Source organism: Paralichthys olivaceus, chromosome 14, assembly GCF_024713975.1.
Source record: "Paralichthys olivaceus isolate ysfri-2021 chromosome 14, ASM2471397v2, whole genome shotgun sequence".
Classification (NCBI taxonomy): Eukaryota; Metazoa; Chordata; class Actinopteri; order Pleuronectiformes; family Paralichthyidae; genus Paralichthys; species Paralichthys olivaceus.
In genome coordinates, this window is record NC_091106.1 from 1294826 (window position 1) to 1318395 (window position 23570).

The following is a 23570-nucleotide window of genomic DNA, read 5'->3' on the forward strand; positions in this document are numbered from 1 at the left end:
GTGATACCCTGACGCACAGCATCACGGAGGGCGCTGTTTACTGCTGCTGTCATTCTGGGAGGGAGCGAGCAACCTCCTCCCTGTCACGAGACGCACACACGCGTAATAATAACCGGACCGTAACCTTAACCATGATTACTTTTTGCCTGCCCTATTCCTCAAGATGGGGGCGGTCGATCTCCCCCACTCAGCGTGCCATATTTTCCTTACGCAAGATACTGACCCCCCAAATTGCCCCTAATGGCTGAGCCGACAGTGTGTTTGTGTTGTATGGTTGTGCTGCTCATAAAGTCGGTGTGGATGTGTGTGGGTGGATAGACAAATGGCAATGCTCTACTGTAAAGCGCTTTGCGTGGTCATCAAGACCAGAAATGCTTCACAGAAATACGGATAATTTAACATTTAACATAAACCTAACCTTATCTCATCTTAAAGCATGTCTACACCTCATGGTGACTTGTTTCTTGTCCCCATGGAAGACAAGTCCCGTTTCTGGCCCTCTAACATGATTAATAAACGATCACACACACACTTAATCACTTCATGTTATTAAAAGGTTTTCTTTGTTGGGCCATGCCTCACCCCTCCACAAAATCTAGTGGAAGTCTGTTTCATCGTATTCAGTAATCTTGGAGATACAACCTTAAAAAAAAGGTTCAATTTAGAACCAAGAGTGGTTCTCCACTGCGATACCATAGGGCAGTGGTTCTCAAACTATGGTACGTGTACCAACAGTAAACCGAGCGCAAGTGCTAGGAGCTACAACTCCACAGCACCTGCTAGCAGCAAATGGCGCAAAACAGTAAGGAGATATGACAGAAGTTAATATGGATTCAGTTGGAGTGGAAGGGAGGAAGAGCCCAGGCCACAGTGTGTGGTATGTGGCGATGTTCTCAGCAATGAATCCATGAAACCATCGCATTAGGGCTGCACAATATTACGAAAACATGCAATAGTGTTGTGATTGGGATGATGATATGACTTCCCTGAAATAAATGTAAACAGTCCCTGGCTACGGACACAGAGATCATGGAGGGAGCCATGCACTGCTCCACTATGTCCGCTTACAGTGTTAATTTGGGGTCTCTTTATACATGTTTGGACCATGAAAAGTAATTTTTTTTACAGGTTCTGTCAGTCATTTACCTCTTCTCGTGTCTCTGTCATTCGCGCTGTGTCCTGGGTCAACTGTGTCAAACAAAACGGAGTGCGTCCCCAATCACCTCCAGCTCTACATACATTTACTAAGTTTTCAAAGTCTGTTGTTTTTCAACCCAGACTGAGTTTATACACGTTGTTATGGAAGTTTTCTGGAAGTTGTTGAAAGGAGAACTCAGGCAGCAGCTAATGTCTTATGCAGAAGATTTTAATGTATAGACTTGATGCATCAAGGAGACCACAAGGTGAAACAACATACAAACAACAACAAATAGTCTGAAGATGTCTCCTACAGCATCCCCATATATCTCCCTCTACTTGTGTCACCCATTCTAACAGCACATCAATGAATGGCTAGAACTGCTGTCACTCTCTATGTTACATGTAGGTGTTCTCATCCTATTGGATTGTTAAGTCTTAATATGCATTCCTAAACCACATTGTGTCCTTACGTCTTGCCACTGGTGAAATACACAAAAGAGTTCAAGTTGATGAGAGTTGAAGTTGGTGCCTCTTTGTCTGGGGCATCTGAGTTAGATATGAAAGTCTCTAAGCATAGACACTAGAATGCACTGTTGGTTGATCCTTTATCTATAAACCTGACCTTTGGTACTGCTAAGAGAGAGAAGTGAATATCTGTGGAATTAGACAGGCACTATTCTCCGTACATATATAACGTAATATACATAATATATAGTGGCATATACAGTAAAGTGTGAGGATACTGAAAAATTCCTCCACACACGTGTCCGATCACACTTGTGTGTGCGTGTGTGGAAGAGAGAGAGAGGAAAAGAGCTAGCCTGACGGCTGATGTATGTGCACGCTGCTCTGAATGAAGATTTAACTCATTAATAAAAGTATCGATCATTATGTGATGATCAGTGTTGATATTGTGGAAACAAATAAATCAACGTTTAAACTGTAGCGAGCCATGACGCTTCAGCTGAGAGAGAGAGACAGAGACTGTGTGTGTGCTGTCACTTTTCCCTCTGGTTCTGGGATCATAAATAAGCTTCACAATTCTTTTATATAATCAAATGATGAATTTAACTCAGGACAAACGTGATCACTATAAAGTTTCCACAGTAGAGTTTAGTTGGAGGAGGCGAGTCAAGATTGGACGGAGCCGTGTCTATACACCAGTGTGTGTGGAATAATTAAGTGCCAGTTCTAGTCCTACACCTTTGTGCTGTGGCTGACAACAGTCCACAATTAATAATTTTCTCATTAGGAATAAACCTTCCTCTTGCGTGAACTGCCTGTAGCCAAATAGGTTAGGCCCACGCTACTGTATTTTAATGTTGGTCATAACAGTGGTACTTGGGGAGCCTAATATTTTCTGAGGTGGTACATGATGTAAAAAGTTTGACAACCATTTTTCAAAAAGCTGAAAAAACAACAATTTAAGGTTCCACAAAGAACTGTTTTTTTTAATGGGTTCCCTGAAGAACCAGTTCAATTGGGTGCTTTAGAAAACCAAGAGGTTCTTAAACTAAATTTCCCTCGGGATCAATAAAGTATCTCTCCATCTATCCATCCATACATAATCAGGAACTTTTCATTAAGAGTAAAAATCTTTAAGTAAAAATCTTGAATTGTGTTTTTTTTTTAGAAAACTAAAACTCTACCTGCTTAAACAAAATTCTTCGTCCTCAAGAAAACCCTTCATGTTTTTCCCTCAGAAATGCAACAGCACATAAGTGATGAAATGTATTATTAAATTATTTGAACAAATCAATTCAGTGCAGTGTTTTATTGTTAAGAGTAACATTTTAATTAGTACACTATAAACCCAAATAAGTAAGCAGTACTCCAAAAAATTTAGGCAATCAATTAACATACATTTAAACCTATAAATAATGAGTGCATTTTTATTTCCAGGGAACTATCCCTTTAATTTAACACTACATATCACATAGAATTGAAGAGGAACTTTGCCACTGGATCTCCAATCAGTGCTGATGGTAAATGTAGTTAATTGATTCAATAAATTCCTCAGTGTGTGCCATACCAACCAAGAAAGATGTGATCTCCTGCTGGAAAATCTGTTCTTCCAGCATCAGTGATATCACAGTGATGATGTTGGCATTCAAAAAAGTGCAATGCATCTTGATACATGTCAGCACTGCCTGCATGGCTCTGTGAGTGGAAGAACAAATGGTTCCTTCTTTCTTGATTAGTATAGCAGCACTGAGGAATGTATTGCTCTTTTTGCTCTTCGCTTTTTTACTGACTGAACATCTACATAAGTACTGGCAATGTTTTAGTTTAAAATATACAATTACAAGTACAAAGACAGTGTGTACTTTGTGCAATGTGGCTTAAAGCCTGTAGCGTCCTTTGGGATAGCTGAGATGTAGCTCATAGATCAGGCTGAACATTAGCAGGAAGTCTTCAGCAAGTTTTGGGAGGTTGGGAGCTTTTCACTAGGTGGTAGTGAACTGGACTGATGCCATTGCTGCTGATGGCTGTAAGGAGAGCCACTGATGCATCCTCAATATTGGCCTCATCCAAATCATCCTGAAAGAATTAGAGAGGGAGAGAGATCATACACTAATCACATCCACTGAAACACCATAAAGCAAAAACACACTGGCACCTTTATCGAAATTGAATTGATGTGTAGTTCTAAATAAATATAAATAAAATAAAAATGAGTTCCCATTGCACTGAGTGTGTAAAATGTGCACAAGCAATCATCATGGAGGCATGATAGTGGGCTAACTCTTGAAAAGTGGTTGCTTTTACATAAAGTGCCCTGGTGGTGAAATAGGCTGAACACAACTTACAGTGTCAAGTCATATTAGGGGCAGCCACCTGAAAACACGAGAAAGAAGAATTTGATTTATATAATGATTAATTGATCTTGATCTTGATTATTAATAAACGAAAAAGTAAAAAAAAATCTTTACCATAAGTTTATTAGGTTCTTTATGGGGCCCCTGGTAGTTCGGGGCCCAAGGCAATTGCCGACCTTTGCCTAATGGTTAAGTCTGCCTCTGCTATTTGTTAAATTTACCATGCACTATTTACTTATTCTGTATATGATGTTGAAACTGTAGATTTATGGGAACCAATGAATTTATAATTTGAAGTAGTGCTTACACAATCTGTAAAAAGAGTTTATATGAATCAAAAATTACGAGTTAAACTTACACTGAAATGAGAGTATCGCACTGGTACTCAATATGTTTAAGTAAGTAGAACTTACTTAAACTAATTTTAATCCAATTAATTAATTTGAGCATTCAGGTTTACAGTGTATAGGCGATCAGAAAACAGTTTTAGCTTTCATCACAACATATGTAGAAGCATCATACTGTCTGGCCTGTCAAGTTAAACATGTAAAGTTGAACATCTAAGTAACCATCCAGGACACCACAAGGTATCTAGACAGGACCTGGTCTTTCTCAAGTTTTTGGGGTACTCAACATTGAAGATTTGATGTAAAGGCAGCTGCCAGGGCAAGGGAGATGTCCACGCTGCCATCATCAAGAAGCATCTAATCACCATCCACCTTCACAGTGATGGCCGACTCTCCAGGAGGGAATTGGTTCATGCAGTTACTCAGAACAAGTGTTGGTGCTGGATATACTGGATCCTGTAAAATACAATAATAAAAAGTCTGACACAACATTGTCTGAAAAGGAGACAGGTTGTTAAAAACAAGGTTTAAGCTAGTCTTAAGTTAAGTTTCTTAAGCATCCTAAGGTCCTCAAAAATGCTTTCCCACAGCAAAGTAATCTCCACAAAAAACAATATGTCTCCCTCACCTTGAGTGCTATGGACCGCTTGATGGTGCTGGGGCTGGAGCAAATAAGGCAAATAGTCATCAATGTAAACAGCTGAGAATGAGCAACTGTGAATGAGCGACTCCCACCCCACACTACCTGTCACGAAGGGAATTAAACTGCTTCATAACCTCATTCTGTTCACCAAGGGGTGGTAAAACAATGTAGTCTGCTTCTCAAATTCATCTCTTTGTTTTGGGAATCGCCATACAGCTGCAATCCTCAAGATGCCGATGTGCAGCAAGTGTTTTATCAAACTCAAACAGGAAGGATCCCATTTCACCCATCCCCCCTTAGCCCTTCCCGTTTTGCATGTTCGTGTGTAGGAGTAGGCTTTCTCAATTCTTGTTGGGAAAGAGGGGTAGGGCCGAGTGTTAGGGCTGTACAGCCCTCCAAACTGAGATTTTCAGACCCACACTTAAAACCGGGGGCTACGAGAATTTCCCTGAATTCCTTGCAAATCCCCGGCAATCTGGGAGAGAGACACACAAATGTAGCATTTTCTCCATTGATTAGGATTTAAAAATTACCATACTAATTGTAATATATTAGTTTAATATTGTTTCAATCCATTATGGTCTCGAATAAACCCGAGCGAGTAATTTCTCATGCAATATTATCTGCCCCCTCTGCAAAAGCTACAGGCAATTATGAGGGGTGAGTCGCCAAATTAAAAGGACAACAATTTACTAATTTAAATAACAAATATCTTACTCAGGAGAATATGACAAAATATACCCAACACAAATAATAGATCACCACTTTAACAAACTGCATAAACTCAAAACTTAGCGGTCAGTTAAAATGTTAATTTTGCTTTTAGTCTTGCCTCACAACACCTCTACTCAACCTACGTATAAGACAGGAATGTCCATTCAATCAGCGCCATTTGCACCCCTGCCTTGAGTGCACAATTGGTGTGCTCTACATGCAAAAGAAAATAAGTCAAATTATTTTAGCTTGCTTTATATTGTATAATATTGCAATGAACATAGGTGTTCCATTGCTTGATCTAGCACCAGGAGAAAACATGCCAGTGTAACGTCACTCATTATTAGATAGATACATAGATAGATTTACTTTATTGATCTCAATTGGGAAATTGTTGTATCACAGCAGCAGGTCAAAGACATTCACAAAGAGTAAGAACAAAAAGCTAAATACAAGAGACTACAAAGACACAAGATGCAAAATTGCAGTATTAGTTTGGAAGAGACAAGGTGCAAAATTGTAATTTTTTTGAACATGACTGGGGTAATAAATATGACTATATGCAGTAAAAATTAATATAAATATAAAATGTGCAAAATAAAAAATGTATTAACATTTAATGTATTTAATGTATTATTGCAGCAGTAAATTACTTGTAAGTACTCTAAGAGGTGGGAATTGTTCTTATTGCTGTGGGCAGGAAAGATTTCCTGTATCTGTCCTTGCGGCAGCCAAGCTGAACCAGTCTGTTGGAGAAAGTGTGGAGCTCCTGTAGAACTCACCACCACTTCAGACAGAACACTGCCCAGCTGGACAAACTGAGGTCTGCCTGTCAGATAATCAGTATCCAGGAGACGGTGGATGTGCCTACCCCCAACGCTCGCATCTTCTCCCTCATAAGAACTGTCTGGATGGTGTTGAACGCACTGGAAAAATCAGCAGATGAGGGCTGTGCACTGAACCTGTTGAAGAACAAATTTATTGCACATACCGTATTTATTTTATCCATATCAGTGACGGCCCAATGATAACTACATTGCACCCCCATGTAATGTAATACAGGGATGTCATATTTGAAATATACTTCAATGATTCTTTGATTGAACAAACTTATAATTTTTCTTGAAAAATTACAGAAATATTGAAAATTCTAGGGTTGAGCCCCGTCACCCAAAGAACCGCTGACTGATATTTGCTTGTGCGCAAGCTCAGGAAAACATGCCACTATGGCAGTTATGGAAGATCTATATATTTGTGTTCACAAAAATATTTGAGTTTCACATGTCTACAATGACACTGTGTGTGTGTGTGTGTTTGTCTGCGTGTCAGCACGAGAGTAAGACAGAGGATGACAGGAAGTGGATTCAGGAGGGGATGAATAAGAAAATCAGTCCAAGCAGTTAAGATTTTACTAATTTAAGAAAAGTATCAATCATCATGCAGTGATCAGTGCTGATCCCCTACTGCCCAATTGGACTCAATTTCCCAAAATTCCCTTTGGCATGCACACGAAATTCTCACAGAAATGGGCCTTAGCCAGAAGGTCCCAGTTCACCCTCCCTCTCTCAGAGTCAAAATTGTTATTACCATGGTAATCATTTGATTGAAATACTGATCATATGATTGTACTTCTGATTGACTGGCATGGCATTATAGCCAAGACACATGCACTGCAACAGTTGTGTATTAATAAAAACTTGAAAATTCTTGGTCATGGTATACCTCACCAGAAGCATGCATTGTGGCACAGTTTTCTTAAAGGTTTTATTTTGAAGAAGTCAGAAGGGGACCCCTCTTTTTATTATTAGTGAGAAAGCAGGCTTTCCAGTCCTCATATCTATAGCAACTCTATTCTAAACTCTAGCCAGAAGCTCTTTTATTCCTGTAGCCAGAGGTATTAAAGTGTCAGCAGTTTGTGTTTGTGTGAGCTGATGTGCATGACTTCATTTTAGACTTAGTGAATTGAGAAAATGGTGGATGTGGGTGTTCTGTAGGCTGCAGCACAGAGGGAGAGATGATATTTTCAGACTGCACTGCTGGGTTTGAACATGGAAATGTGGAAGAAAAAGAAACTGTATAATCTATTACATAATCTATCTACCAAATCCAGAAATGTTTGTGGAATGCATACCTCGACTCTATCGCCACACTGTTAACCACCACTCCGTGGTTTATTGTTAGAGGCCCAGGGAAGTGCTGTGTGAATTTGGTTTGAATTGATGTCAGTGCAGCTGCTCAATGATCAAAGCAGAAGCTGCAGATGGTTTGTATCGAGCGGGAGTTTCTGTTTCCTTGTCCACTCTGAGCTGCTCTCACTATAACTAATAAACACTCATCACTAGTTATCAGGACCTGATCAGTACATGACGTAACTCAGTGTTTCTTTGATTCGCTCCACAGTTTATGAGACTGCATTTAAACATCATGACAATAAGTCATCCACATAATGTGTGCGCTCAGTACAACACGAGACGTGACGTACAGTCAGGACTCAGTGTTAAAATGACCAGAACGACACAGATTCATGATCCGACACCATCGATTAATAACTAAACACATGATCATTTGTCACCTAAATCATCCCTATAAATAATGGAACAAATGAATGTGAACTAGTTCATTTTTGGAACCGTGGACTTAATTCAAAATGTAAAAAAATGAACTATGAATGTGAACTAGTTTATTTTCATTGACATGAACTTAACTTTGAACTAGTTCTTTTTAAGTTTGAATCGGCACAACACTGCAGAAGCTGTTTTATACAGACCCAGTCTAAAAATAAGTTTTTTAGATTCTGACAGACTGTTTCTATTTTAACCTTGGCACTTTTCTTGCATTTATGGTAGTCTTATTTTAACCTGCGCTGCTTTTTCTGTCTTTAGCAGTAAATCCTGGCAGCGCACTGTAGAGTTTACTTCTCTCGCTGAAAAAGTGAAAATTGGGAACAAAGAGAAAAGGTGTTAAAGCTGTTTAGTTTTCGATATTTGATGAAATTGTTTCTATGTACAATGTAGTTATATATTTAGAAAACATGGGGAACGCAAAACACTTTATTTTAAGATGCCTTTTTCAAAAGCTCTTTATTTTGTTTTTAAATGCAAACCTTATTTGAAACTTGAATAGAGAAAAGATGATTTATTTTATTATTTGGAGTACCCTCCAATTCAGTGTCAAATACTATTGAATTGTACTTACTTTAGTTCATTTGACAGTCAGTTTTTGACTTCATACGTTGAGACAACTACTAGGGTGCTTCAAGATTATTTTTTAATAGACTGCTAAAATTGAATTTACACGTGTTTTGATATTCCTCAAGAAAGTTGCTTGAATTTTACTTTCGTTTTCATTTTTTTTGTTCGACAGCTTAATGTAGATTGATATATCGCTTTTACTTGAATGGAAAAAAAACCTTGGATTAATTTTATTTTGGAGAGAAATAGGACTGTAAAAGATTTTCCCTAAAAAATACCCCCCATGGAAACGAGCCTGTCTGCAGTGTTTAGGGTCAGAGGAAACATGCTCAGAGGACAGCGTCCTACTAACCCTACAGACCAGATGACAGAGAGAGACTCTCCGACCGGTCTCATCAGCTAGCCATCCAGACTGAGCTCCTACCACCCAAACGGGCAGAGTAATGCCTCCGGCACAATCCTCATCCTCTGCGCATCTGTCGCTGTCACCACCGCCCGCATCACAGCATGGCAGACAATGACCCACCCGAACGTCTGTCTCATCCATCTCCAATGCAATGAAGAAAGGGCTCCTAGATGCCCCCATCAACCCAGATGGGCTGTTCGAAGCCACACCTCCAGTCTGTCAGCAGCTTGTGGGAGTTACTGATATTGATGTACTAGGTGTGTTAGTGGTGGAATAACTGGACAAATTCATTTGGAATGGGGGATAGACAGTTTACAGATTTACCTAGTGAAAGCCCCCCTCCCTCCCCATCTTTCTCTCTCTCTGTCACTGAGGAGTGGGTGAAGTGTTTGAGTCCACAAAACACTTCTGGAGTCTCAGGGGTATCGTGGTACCAAAATTTCATATTGTGACATCCTTAACTAGGACTGTACAACTTGTGCCAGGCACTCTAGGCCAGAGACCTCTGTGTAGACGCTGCAAGCTGCAGATCAGCCTGATGTTTAATGTGTGTAACTTTAGTTAACTGTGTGTTGCAGAATAATAGCGAGGACTCGCATCGTATATCTCCCAGTCCTGTGGTCCATGTCAGGGGTCTCTGCGAGGCTGTTGTGGAAGCAGATCTGATAGATGCCCTTGAGAAGTTTGGAGCCATATGGTGAGACAACAACCAGCGTGTTTGTGTGTGTGAGCAAAAGAGAAAGTTGTATCTGTTTATCAAACAATGTATCCTGTTTTATGAATTGTGGGGGTCTGGAACCTACCATACATGAACACTAGCATAGATTTGATGATGGACCCCCATGGTAAAAATATCTGTTCTTGTTAGTCTTTATTGCTACTTTCACTTTCACTGCTACTTTCACTCTATTCACACTTCACTGGAATATTTTTCAGCATGATACTGTCCAGAAAATGCTGAGTGATGACTAATGGTATACAACCCCAATCAGAAAAAGTTGGGACGGTATGTTACATTTAAAACTGAGAACAGTGATTTATAAATGATCTTTGACCTGTATTACAGTAAAAACAATACAAAAGCACATTATTTGATGTTTGACATCATGAATTGTATAGTTTTTCAAAATAAACAACTATTTCAATTTTGATTCTTGCAATATATTTCAAAAAACGTTGGGACAGTAAAGCATTTCCCACTTTGTTATGTTGCCATTCCTTTTCACGACACTTAAAAGACATTTAGGGACTCAAGACACCAAGTGATGAAGCGCTTCAGGAGTCATTTTGTCTAAGTCCTTTAAGCCTTAAGGTGTGCAAGTACAGGCACAGTACAGACACAACCCCACACCATGACAGACCCTGACTTTTGGACTTGTTGCTGGTATTAGGGGTGCACCGATCAATAAATAAAATAATAAATAAATAACCACAAAGCTGCTGCATTTGGGCATTTTTTCTTTTTGCACTACAAGGAAACCAAAAACTCAGGACACTTTTTTGGTGGTTGAAGTTGTTTTTATAGTTTGTCCTGTAAATTGTTGTAATTTATTTTAAGTTTAATATTTTATTAACTAACTCAAACCTTGTGATTTCCTTCATTTGTAAAAGCAAAATACTGCTGTGCACTTTATTTTGGTAAGAGGCTCAAAACAGGTCTGCAGTGTAACCCTGTCAAACATTGAAGGCATATGCTGTCAGTTATAAAAAAAATCGGTATCGGCCAAAATCGTAATCGGTAGGTCAGGCTTTTTAAAAACCGGTGATCGGCCAGAAAATTGCAATCGCTGCACCCTTAGTCTGGATGGTCCTATTCATTTTTGATCTGGAGCACAGGGCGTCAATTTCTTCTAAAAACAATGTGAAAAACTGACTCGTCTGACAACAATACACGTTTCCACCGTGTCATGGTTCATCCCAGTTGCCTTTGAGTCCAGAGAAGTCGACGGTGCTTCTGGACACGGTTAACATAAGGCTGCCTTTTGGCACAGTAAAGTTTTAACTGGGATTTTTGGACTATGTAATGTAGTGCTTGACAAAGGTTTGTCAAAGTAATCCTGAGCCGATGTGGTTTCAATTATAGATGAATGAGGGTTCTTGATGCAATGTCGTCCGAGGGATCGGAGAGCACGGTTATTCAGCTTAGGCTTGAGCCCTTTATGCACTGAAATTCCTCCAGATTCCTTGAATCTTTTAATAATGTTATTCACCATAGAGGATGAAACATCCAAATCCCTTCCTGTCTTTCTTTGAGGAACACTGTTTTAAACATTTCAATAATTTTCTCACACATTGTTGGCAAACTGGCGATCCTCGGCCCATCTTTGCTCCTAAAGGACTAGGCCTTTCCTGGATGCTGCTTTTGTAACAAGGCATGATTACAGTCATCTGTTGACATCACCTATTCAAATAACTTCATCTTTTAATCAATCTACCTCATCACTAGCCCTAAATTGTCCCTGTCCCAACTTTTTTTGAAATGTGTTGAAGGTCTGACTGGCAGGACTGGATGTATATTTACAGATAAAATGAAGTTGAGCAGACAAAAACTTAAAATATCTTATGTTCATACTGTCTGCAATGAAATACAAGTCCAATTAAATTTCTTTTTTTATTTGTAATTTCCATACTACCAACTTTGGGAGTTTTTCCTCTCCACAGAGAGTTATCTGGATATGAAATTATTTATTTTTGGGATATGAGATTTTAGTCATACTGTACGGCCCCAAATAGGACAGTTTTGGAGTTGCCAGTTCACCTAACGTGGGTTACAGCTGAGACAGTGATCAGCTTAAATCTATTAGTTTGCTTCTTTTTCATAATATAAAGAATGCTGAAATATATAAACCTTTTTTAAGAGAAACATTTGAGCAGGCACAAATGTTTATAGAAGATGCACCAAGTAAAAACAGAAAACACAGTGATACTGCAGTTTCAACTTGAAATGACTCCTTCTCCATTATTAACACTCCCTGCAGTATTCATTAACCTCTCACTCTCCTGAAGGGAGCTTCAGAGAAAAGCATACAGGGAAAGACACACATACAAACACATACATGCAGAGGTTCTTTAAAGGTCTTTTCACACACATGAATTCATCTTTCATTATTCTGTTGTATTGCCTTTATGTGCTTGGTAAGACCAATTTCCTAGGTTCAGTGTTTACAGCAGCATAAAAATGACTAATAGCTATCAAGATCTGAGAAGAATTGAGTACTAAGGATTAAAAATCAATCCAATTCAATTTTATTTGTATAGCGCCAAACCATAATATACATTATATCAAGGCACTTTACATAGAAGGTCAAGTCCTTAAAATCGTATTAATATAGAGAAACCCAACAGTTCCCACAATGAGCAGCACTTTGGTGACTGTGGAGAGAAAAACTCCCTCATTAAGAGGGAGAAACCTCTAGAACCAAGCTCAATATGGGCGATCATCTGCCTCTACTGGTTGGGGTGAGCAAAGAAAAATGGGGAGAAGAGGGGAGAGAAGAGAGAGAGATGTTGGGGAGGGGGAGAAAGAGGCGATTTTATTTTATACTGCAAAATCACATCACACATAATCTAGAGGCACATATTGAGGTCAAGACCTTATAATCTTAAAAGACCTGTTGACAAAGAGTGGAAGAGCTGCAGTACGGCTAGCAGGGGAGGAGTCTAGGTGGAAAAGATTTGAATGAACAATATGTGTATATCCTGTTATATGTAGTGTTTGTGTGTGTGTTCTCAGTTATGTGATGATGATGCCATTCAAGCGTCAGGCCCTGGTGGAGTTCTCTGCAGTGGAGAGTGCCGATCGCTGTGTGTCGTGTGGAGCCAAGGAGCCTGTATACATCGCAGGTTTGATTCTTCTTCATTTGTGAATGCAATATCTCTGAAACGACTTCAGGGAATTCTTTCAAGGTCAAGGTCACAATGACCTCATGTTACTGTGCTTCAGTTGGCCAAGTAAAGTATGTAGAAATATGTTCACAGAAAATGCACTGGTTGGCAGAGGCATACATCGGCAGTGTGGTAAGTCTAGTTCACTGTTGAAATAGCTATAGTGCATGTGGGCACATCGTAAATGCACTTTAAAAAAACATTAAAATAGAGCCCACAGGCTTTCATTGTTCAAACTTGCTGATGAGTTATATGTGCTTATGTGTAGCATCCTGTATATGTTCATATGTTCATCAGGCCAACAAGCTTACTTCAATTACTCCACATCCAAGAGAATCACCAGGCCGACCAATGCTGACAATCCCAACAGTGGCAACAAGGTCCTCCTGCTGTCCATACAGAATCCCCTCTACCCCATAACCACGGTAAACACACACTTGTGGACTTATTTCTCTCATATCAATATTAGATATTGGGGAGTGGATCCAGATGAAAAGGGTATCCAGGATATTTTTTCACTTTCTTAACATGGCAAAATAAGTTGATAGCCTTAACAGAGGTATGTGCTTTCCTATAACCCTTCAAATTTGTATTCTTTTGACTTCATTTTTCCAGCACAAGGCCCTAATTGTAAGGCTAAATGAAAGTCTAAAGGTTAAATGACCCAGCAATTCTAGTGTCTGATCAGAATCAGTATCCTTACATAATGTTTTCGTCAGTTTGTAAGCAGGATTACTCTAAAACGTCTGGACTGGGTACTAGGGAACTTGATCAAGATCAGGGGCCAGATCCAGGATCAGGATGTTTTCTTTCTTAGACATTGCGAGATATCTTTGTGGTATTCATAAAATGCACAGCAGCCTGAGCCTGTGCATCATGCTACCTGTCCAACATGCAGCTTTGAAAAACCTTCAGATTGCCAAAATTGTTAATTTCTTTATTTTCGTTCCATTTTGTTCCAGGATGTTCTGTACACTGTGTGTAATCCCATTGGCAGTGTGCTGAGGATCGTTATCTTTAAACGGAATGGAATCCAGGCCATGGTGGAATATCCTTTGTGAAAGTGGGAATGCATGGCTTTACATTTTGCGTAGATTTGTGTGTTGGAATGTGTAGTGTCATCTCCTTAATGCTACTCTGCCAGGTTTGAGTCAGTTCAGTGTGCTCAGAAGGCCAAAGCTGCACTGAACGGAGCTGACATCTACGCTGGTTGCTGTACACTCAAGATTGAATACGCAAGGGTAAGAAATGCAAAACACATTAGTAGTCATAAGCCTGATGTATTCTCTGATGTTGATATTTGCACAGTTGCAAGGTTTTCTCCAGGGAGGCAGACAAAATTAATTGTAGATTCTTAATAATGTCTGTGAGTGGTACATTAGAGTAATCAGGGTAAGTCCTTATAACAAAATGAAATGTTTTTTCACAGGAATGTAGCAATGCCCTTTTGGTATAAGATGCTGGTATATTTGCCGGATTGGTTTTGGGGGTGTCCCATATACAATAAATAATACATATCTGAGTAAAGCACTGCAACATGAGAGAAACAACACACAAATCATAAATGGTGTCAAGGTGCTCACAGCTGTCTGTACACCCAACACCCCAGTGTGAAAGAGGATTCAGTGCCATGAACATGACTTAATGTTGATATGAACCACCACATAATGATTGACAGTTTTCTTAAATTGGTCAAATCTTTCTACATAGCTTTGTGTGTTCATTCACTCATTCAGCTCCTCCTTACTCGGATATCTTGATATCATTTTTCGCTTTCTTGCTTGGACTGACACACACACACACACACATCGACATACGCCCACAAACATTGTCATTGTCATTAGAGACCAACAATATCCTTTAACCTACACAGATATATAAATATTATTCTTTTTGGTTGCTTAGTTTAGAATCTGGATTGTTTACAAACGTCATTGTGCAATTGTATGCTGAGATCACTATACAGGAGGACTTGAATAAAATCGTTGTACCTGTTGTATTCTAACAATATGAAAATCAGTCTACTTACCTCTATGTTCATTTTTTATTTTCTCTCAGGTGAGCTTGAACCCCCAAAGTCGCACCTGAAATAATAATGCTAAAACTGTTATACACACCATGAGAATATATGTAAATTACACATTAATGAAATAGAAACAAAGACAAAATTATAGTCAGATCTACTCTTGCCCTATTATGATAGGACAGTTTAACTGTTAAATTTCTACGCTTCAAACAATCTGTGAGCTTTCACTAGCTGTCCTTCCTGTGTTTGAAAACGAATTGTTTCTTTTAGTCTGGATAATGTGTTTGTACACATGTGGTTCTACTTCCAGTACACTTGTCCATGTCAGCAATACAGATATAGGAGAAATTGAAGAAAAGCTTTTACTTGTTGTATTCTAAAGACATCAAAATCAACCTTACAACTTATTTTGTTAGTGCCATTTTCTTGGACTGCTTCGAGTGATTAGTGAGAATCAGCTGCAGATATGCCAGGAACCTGTAGAGGAGAATGACCAAGTCTGCCACATCAATCAGAATACATGACTTCACACACTTTTTCACAGAGGAGGGAGGAGCAGCCAGGGTACAGACCATGACACATGCAAAAACAACAAAGGTTAATTACATGAGGGACAGAGAATGAGAACCACAGCTGTAACAAGGGTGAAAACAATACCCTTCCTATGCAGCCATACAGGGTAAAAATGTTATTTTAGAAGATATTTTTGTCAACCAGGGCTCTTATTTTTCATTACACATGGCATCTATTGCACTTCTTTCTGTCCTGGGAGAGGGATTCCTCACAAGTGAGGTTTCTTCGTTCTTTTTCCCTGTTAAAAGGTGTTTTTTGGTAGTATTTTCATTGCCATCAAGAAATCTGAGCTGTTCTTGCAAAAAGGATTATTGTTATTTCACCGAGTTACACTGGCCACATACCATTAGTCTTCATACTGAGCTACGAGCCACCAGCTAGCTGAACATATAGTCTAAACCAGTTATTCTCACACTGTGTGGCGCGCCCCCCTGACAGCATGACCGCTCCTGTTCTTTGTTGTTTTTTTTCGCGGTAAACCTAATGTTTTACCTGGACTCATTTTTCACATTGAGAGAGAGACAGAGAGAGAGAGACGGAGAGACAGAGAGAGAGAGACACGGAGAGACAGGGGGAGAGATTCTTCTTCCTCCAAAGGGGGGCATGTCAGAAAAAGTTTGCGAACCACTGGTCTAAACCCTGGTTTGTCTCCCCAAACCATTGTTTCTTTTCCAAGAAGGTAAGAGATCATTCTTGCAGAGGTATTTTATTTATATGGTCCAAATCTGTGAAGTGTGACTTCCTTTGCTGCAGTGGTGCGCCTTACATTGAGCTGGTGTGTCTATGTGGATTTCAGCGAGTTGTATTGCTGAGTTTACACTCACGGGCCCCGCCCCCACTCACTTACTCAGGGAGTAACAGACAGTGAAGCAGCGACAAAAAGTGTGAATCGCAGAACGATCAGTCACTGCTTCAGGATCAGAGCAGAAGCAGCAGAAGCAGCAGTTGGTTTGTACCATGTCAGAGTCTCTGTCTGGGTGTAATCCTTTCACACTCCTGCTGACCTGTGCTCACTTTACTTGGGGGGATCCGGTGCTAATGATATGGGGGTCAGAGACATGTTTTTTCAGTTTTACACGCTGCCACGCTCAGCTGGGAGAGCTTGTCTTGAAGCAGAGCAGAGATTGTATTGTTAAATGCAGAGCTGAAGAGCACAAACAGGATCCTAGCTGAGGTTCCTAGGAGTCCAGATGCTGGAGGATGAGGTGGAGAGCCATATTACTGCATCATCCACAGATTTGTGGGCTCTGTAAGCAAACTCTATAGGGTCTAGGGTTGGTGATGTCCTTGAGGTGGGACAGAACAAGGCGTTCAAAAGACTTCATTACCACAGAAGTCAGGGCATAGGTCTGTAGTCATTAAGTCCTGTGGTCCTTGGTGTTTTGGGATGGGGATGATGGTGGAGGATTTGATTTGAGTATATGTGCATCAAATAGTACTTAACAATAAAGCATGGCAGAGATGATATTACTTATGTATGCGGTGAATACAGGTGGAGCATGAGTGCAGCACCTGTATATCTGATACACTGAACTGGATCCTGAACAATTCTTTAATCTTTGTGTCAACAGCCAACGCGTCTGAATGTGATTAAGAACGACAACGAGAGCTGGGACTACACTAAACCGTATTTGGTCAGACGAGGTAAGACACGTGCCGTCTCCCTGTCTCTCTTTTTTTATTTTTCTCATTTTTCCACTTAAATCAGACTACACTGGATTGTTTAGGGTAGTCAAACCTGTGATGTTGAAGGTAGGACTCACTGGTGGCACATTTCCCTCCACTGTAGCCTCTCTTGATTCATTTTACACCAGTAAATATATCTTATTTTTAATAGTCATGAGGGAAACTGTATCCAGATCTTCATTCATTACGGGTCAGTCTTTGACCGCGGATTAAGAGTAGTCATAAACAGACTGGACCCTATACCTCATCACGCCAAGACTCGTCTACCTACTGTCTGTGCATCTCCAATCTTAACACTCTCATACCGGCGTCTCACAAGCCTGCATCTGCGCTTACCATGGGGAGAGAGAGAGAATCATTGAGGGAGAGAGAAAAACAGAGAAAGAGGGATGGACGTCAGGCTGACCATGCACAGCATCTTTCTTTCATCTGCACCCTCTGCAACCCAGCAAAAAGAGAGAGAGGGAGGGAGAAAAAGAGATGGATTTCACTCCTGCTGACCACCATGCAGCTGCTGCTTCAACATGCCCAGGAGACCTCAGCCCCATCTCTGTATGCTGGACTCCAGTATTACTTCCTTCTATCTATTCCACTTGCATAACCTGATGTTTGGTTCACACATTGTGATAAACACTTCAAGGCCTGTAGATTCTAGATTTTACTCTCAATGGTTCTTTGATGGATCTATACCCTAAACTGCCCTTTTTCATTAGTTTACACTTCATAGTGTGGACCAGACATACATGTTGTTAATCTAGAGTCTGGATATTTGAATCTACAGGATGGAATGTCTGTCTTAATCTTTGCTCTCTTTCAGTTTACTTCATTAAGGGCCGTCCCAATATAAAAATGTCATTAGAATTTCAGTGGCAGAAAATATTCAAATAATTGTATCATTGGAATATAATATAATATATATAATATTAAGAATCAACATTGAAACATTATTGAAGATGTTCATTTAAAGGAGCGAAATATTGGGGCAATCAGTGTGAGTCTCTGGAAGCCTTCTACATAAACATGATTTTCTAATTATTTATTTCAAACATTTGTCTCTGAGTCTGACTGAAAGTAAAAATAAAGAATGTATCTGGCAGGAACGGCCATGATGCTAACTTATTGGCATCTACATTCAGGTCAACTTGCTGGCTGACATAATCACCCTTTATAACATGAATATAACCAGATGCTATGGTTTATTGCAGGTGGACCTCACATATTATAATTCCCCACTTTGTTGTAATTGCTTCTCTCTAGGTCAGCTGAGTATTTTTATTTGTCAGTTTTAGGGAGATGAAGATGAGATGACAATGTTGACAAGCACTCAAAATTATATATACTATAATATATAATATATACATATATTGGAAATACACCAAAATTAAAAATATTAAAATTATCCTTTAAGATATCGGTTAGCATTTCATTGCCAAACTCAAAAGATCGTCTTTTGTAGAGTACTGCTGAAAACAATAATATAAACAACACTGTATATAGACTGAATAAACAATTAGAATAGTTTGTTTGTATGTGTGTGTGTGTCTGAATGAGTGAACTATGCATGAGAATGGATTGATTTTTGAGAGAAATGAAAGTTTTAAAAGTCAGCTTATCTGCAGAAATTTAATGTAAGGTTACTGTTAAATTAAATGACAATTTATTTCTTAATAACATATGTAAATACTGTTATATAGTGAAAAACAGTATATCTTGACCCCCACTAATCTGAATGCCTTGTTTACAGTCACTGTATATTAAGACGTGTGCATGGATGTGGCTTTTGTAAACCAGTCCTGAGAATGTTGATTAGTAGATTTTTAATAGAAAAGATTAGATTGAATCAGTGACTTACAAAAAACATGGCCAAACAACTGTCCTACTTTAATCGTAGTTGTCTATTCTATGTTATCCATGCATGGCAGTGTGTACAGGGAACTTTTAAAAATGGTACATTCTTTATACTGCATATGTGTAGCCGATGATTCATTCTTATGTTTAATGTTTTTGTGCTAAGATTAATGTTGAGGTCTGTTTATTCTTAATTAATTCAGTTCACAAAGTGAGATTACCTTTCCCCAAGTGCCATTGAGGATTGGTTCAAAACTATTGTTATTTATGAAATATTCACTAAATAAATCCATGGTAGTATGTTGTTTGTTTTCATTGGAGGCTCATTGCAAGGACACAGACTGGGACAAATCACCACAGCACCAGGATCAAACTTTATTTAAGGAGGCAATCCACCAGGTTTCCAACAAGCATGCTTCCTAGTGTTGGGAAGTGGTCCTGCATATATGACAACAGTAGAATAAAGCCTTAAATGTCTGTGAAGGGAGCTGTGTCTTTTAAGTTTGATAAATGTCTTCAAGTGATGCTACCTAAGTCTGTGAGTTGGTTCTGAAGACTACATGTTTGAGGAAAAAAACAGGGTTGTGAAGTGAGTACATTAAACCTCAGTCACCCACTGCTACCTCTCCCACAGGTCTGAGGTAAATTATCTCCAACAAGGCATTTGACAGTGTTGTAAAAGTGCAATACAAGTGCAAAATGGAAGACGATCAAACTAAATATGCCTGTTTAAAAAGATCAGTTTTTAGATAAGATTTCAAATGTAAGTGCTCCTACTATAACTGTGTGACATAGATTGACAGTGAGCTACTCAGTACTCTAGATACTTATGTAGTTACGTACAGGTAAATGTTTGTCTTTTGCTACTGTATAGCAGACTGATTGACCATCAGCAGCGGTGGGAGAAATGCTACCTGCGTTGATGGGAGGTTGTCATTCGCCATCCATAAAGATTTTACTGTCTTCGGAAGGGATTTAGCATAAACTTGGTAGATACTGCTTTTGCTGTGTGCATTCACATAACAAGCATACAGGTCTTTACTGCAGGGGTGTTCCCCACACCCCTGCTCCGACCAGTCAGCTCAAAAATGTAATCATCTCCTGTCCCAAGTAACATTCACACCAAATTTGGTGAAAATCTATCCATGCAAGTTGTTGTGCTCACACACGCACTCACACAGACAGGAGTGCAACAAGTATTTGTTGCACATAGGGTAATGAAGCATGAATGAGAACCATGGAATCAACAAACTACCAGTTTAAAAATGAAGTTATGCACAGCAGTAATCTATAACATTGACATCTTATTACAATGGCAAAATATGACACTACTTGTATTGGAGACTGCACATGCCACACAAATACTACTGTTGCCTATTCATATTAATCAACCTAAAATAAATGGCAATGACAGTTTTTAGTCTTAGTGTTTTGGCCATTTTCTTTGCTTTAAAGTAAAAATCAAATGGCCACATCACATAAAGATGGTGGCTGATGCAATCAGTAGTCATGGCATGTGATCAAGCAGATTCTCAGAGAAAAAAGTCTGTGTCATTTCAATGGGCCTCAAATGTAATATATAGTTTGAATATCACTTTTATACTGCTGTATGCATAGCATTCACGTGTTGTGGATGAGACAGTTTGTGTGTGTGTTTGACAAACACAGTGATGATGGTAATATTTTTATCATTATGATAATAATGTAATGCAGGTTGATGTTCTTTCGTGCTGTGGGAGAAAAAAGGGAAAGCTTGATGCCTCACAGGTACTGTCTCTTTCATATCTTTGTTTATGTGACCTCTGTATCAATATAACTGCCTCCCTCTGAATAAAACTACCTTAAAGCTGTTTATTTCTTATTTGCCCACCTTCACCATTACAGTAAAACGTACTGAGGTTTTAGTTATCTGTAGAAGCATTGCCAATTGTGGTTTATAGAAATTAATTAACTTTAACACAAATTCATATTGACACACAACTGATTTGTAGGACTGAGGAGTGTTTGTTGATTAAGCAGGTGCCCTTGTATCTGACTTTCTTACCACACACTGCTGGAAAAAAAGCTTGTGCCTTATTGCCTTGATTTTGTAATTCTAATCTTTGAATGACAGTTTGCAGCACTGAGACCAAAATAACAAATTGCATAAAAGTCACATCTTTTCATTGAGTTAACATGAATGTGTTAATATTTAAACTAACAATATTAATTGTTGTTAAAATGTCTTACAAAATTACAAAACGAAGTACCCCTCCAGTGACTGAAAACCATGGACAATACAGAGAATTGTTTGGATAATGAAAACATCCATGAAAACCTTTCAAACCATTCCTGCTGCATCATTCTTCACTGCCAATTCTTATTCCTTCAAACTTGGACATGTTTAAAATGGATGAGAGTTGATGCACTCAAGCAGATCTCGGCTATTACTTGAGAAAAGCATTTGCAGTGCCCACTGGATTCTACCAAGGCTGTTTCATGTTCAATTTCATGAACAGACTCCTGAGGTACAGCAGGCACTGTAGAATGTCTTTTGTAATCCATAATTTTTTTTGCAGATTATGTGATTCTTCTGACTTTATCAACTCCTACATATTGGGACGGCTTGCTGGCAAGTGTGAATTGCCAAGACTTCTAAGACTTCGATGTTGGTGGTACTCTGTACGAGTAGAGAGGATCTCAGTTGCTGAGTAATACAGTGTCAACAAACAGCTTAGGCAGTGATGTGGTTGTCACAACAGAAGAGGGATTTCTTCTGAAGACAAAGGTGTACTTTGACCACTTGATTCACATTCCAACCTTTACTTGTGATTATGGGCTTTAGGTAGTGACCAGTCATTGCCATTGCTCTCAGGGGAGGCTGTGGATTAGGGGAAGAGTGGTCATTCTCCAACCAGAAGGTCGGCAGTATGATCCCTGTCTTCCTCATTTGCATGCCAAAGTGTCCTTGGGCAAGAAGCTGAACCCTGAATTGCCCCTCATAGAGTGCTGCTAATAGATGCACTGTATGAATGTGTGTGTGAATGGGTGAATGGCAAACTATACTGTAAAGCGCTTTGAGTGGTCATCAAGGCTAGAAAAGCAAGACTAGAAAAGCGCAATATAGATACAGACCATTTACCATTGTGGATGCAAGCATGGGAAATTTGTTTCATTTGTGGTGGTGCTGTTCTCTCTATTAGAGACAGGTGAGGAGCTCAGACACATGCATGAGGCTGAAGGTGAAAGCTGGGTTTCTACATTCGAGAGGAACGCTTAAGGCATAAGTGGGTACCCTTAGGAGTAAACCTAGAGGCTGGTCCAAGTAGAACCCCTCAATAGGCAGAGCTGGAAGGACAGACAGTGGGCCTCTGCTGGATGACTTGGAGACTGAAGGTCTGACGTAAAGGCTGGCAGTACAGACTGTTAAATTGCAGGTTACATTTTGGCAGTGGCTACCTGCTGGTGGGAAAGTAGGATGCTGACAAGGAACCAGGAGCTGTTATGAGACTGGATATCAGGAGGTGGTGCTGGCCAGATCACACTTTTGAGCTGGTAGCCACCAGCTGGGGATTGGTAGCTGATGGCGGCCAGAGTGCCACCTTGGGATGGCATTGGGAGCAGATGTTGACAGGACTGCAAATCAGCAACAGGTGTTGGCTGGACTACCAATAAAGGATCAGGACCACACTTTTGCTATACTACTGATGACAGAACAGGAGCAGGTGTTGACAAGGGTACAAGAAGCAGGAGTAATCCAAACTCAAATGATGAGCCAATGTCAGCCGGGCAGGTGACTGGAAACAAGGAACAGAAATTGGCCGACTACTGACTGGAAATCAGATCAGCCTTGAAATCTGAGGTTGAGGTATGTGATAATAGCTGGGAACCTGGAACTGAGGTGTGGATTGGCTTTTGATTTGGGCTGGATGGGCAACTGGGTGTCTTAACGACTGGCAACTTGGTGTGTCAGCTGAGCCTCCTAGTGGCAACAGTAGCGATGAAGGATTATTTATTGATTTACATTGTATAATTTGTTGAGAACAACAAATCACTGAGCTTCTAGACAGTTTGTGGCTGTATTTTGCATGTACAAAATACATAACATCCCATCGGTGCTCATTTGGATTTACGTAGTTCAGGGGAACGTAAGGGCCAGTCAGTGGCATCAATGACTTCATCATCCAGGAACTGTCTACACAATCTGGCCACATGAGGCCAAGCATTGTCCTGCACCAGGAGGAACCCAGGGCCCACTGCACAAGCTTAAGGTCTGACAATCGCTCTGCGGATTTCAGTACCTAACAGCAGTC

The 23570-nt window shown here is 39.7% G+C and overlaps 1 protein-coding gene across 1 annotated transcript in view; it reads left to right on the forward strand.

Annotated features, from left to right (window-relative positions):
- Nucleotides 1-23570, forward strand: part of LOC109639848 (heterogeneous nuclear ribonucleoprotein L-like) — a 39044-nt gene that overhangs the window by 399 nt on the left and 15075 nt on the right. Inside the window, exons 2-7 of the mRNA XM_020103525.2 lie at nt 9839-9957; nt 12994-13103; nt 13443-13570; nt 14108-14193; nt 14290-14386; nt 17316-17388. Of these exons, the coding sequence (XP_019959084.1) occupies nt 9839-9957; nt 12994-13103; nt 13443-13570; nt 14108-14193; nt 14290-14386; nt 17316-17388 (613 nt within the window). The remainder of the gene's footprint in view (nt 1-9838; nt 9958-12993; nt 13104-13442; nt 13571-14107; nt 14194-14289; nt 14387-17315; nt 17389-23570) is intronic.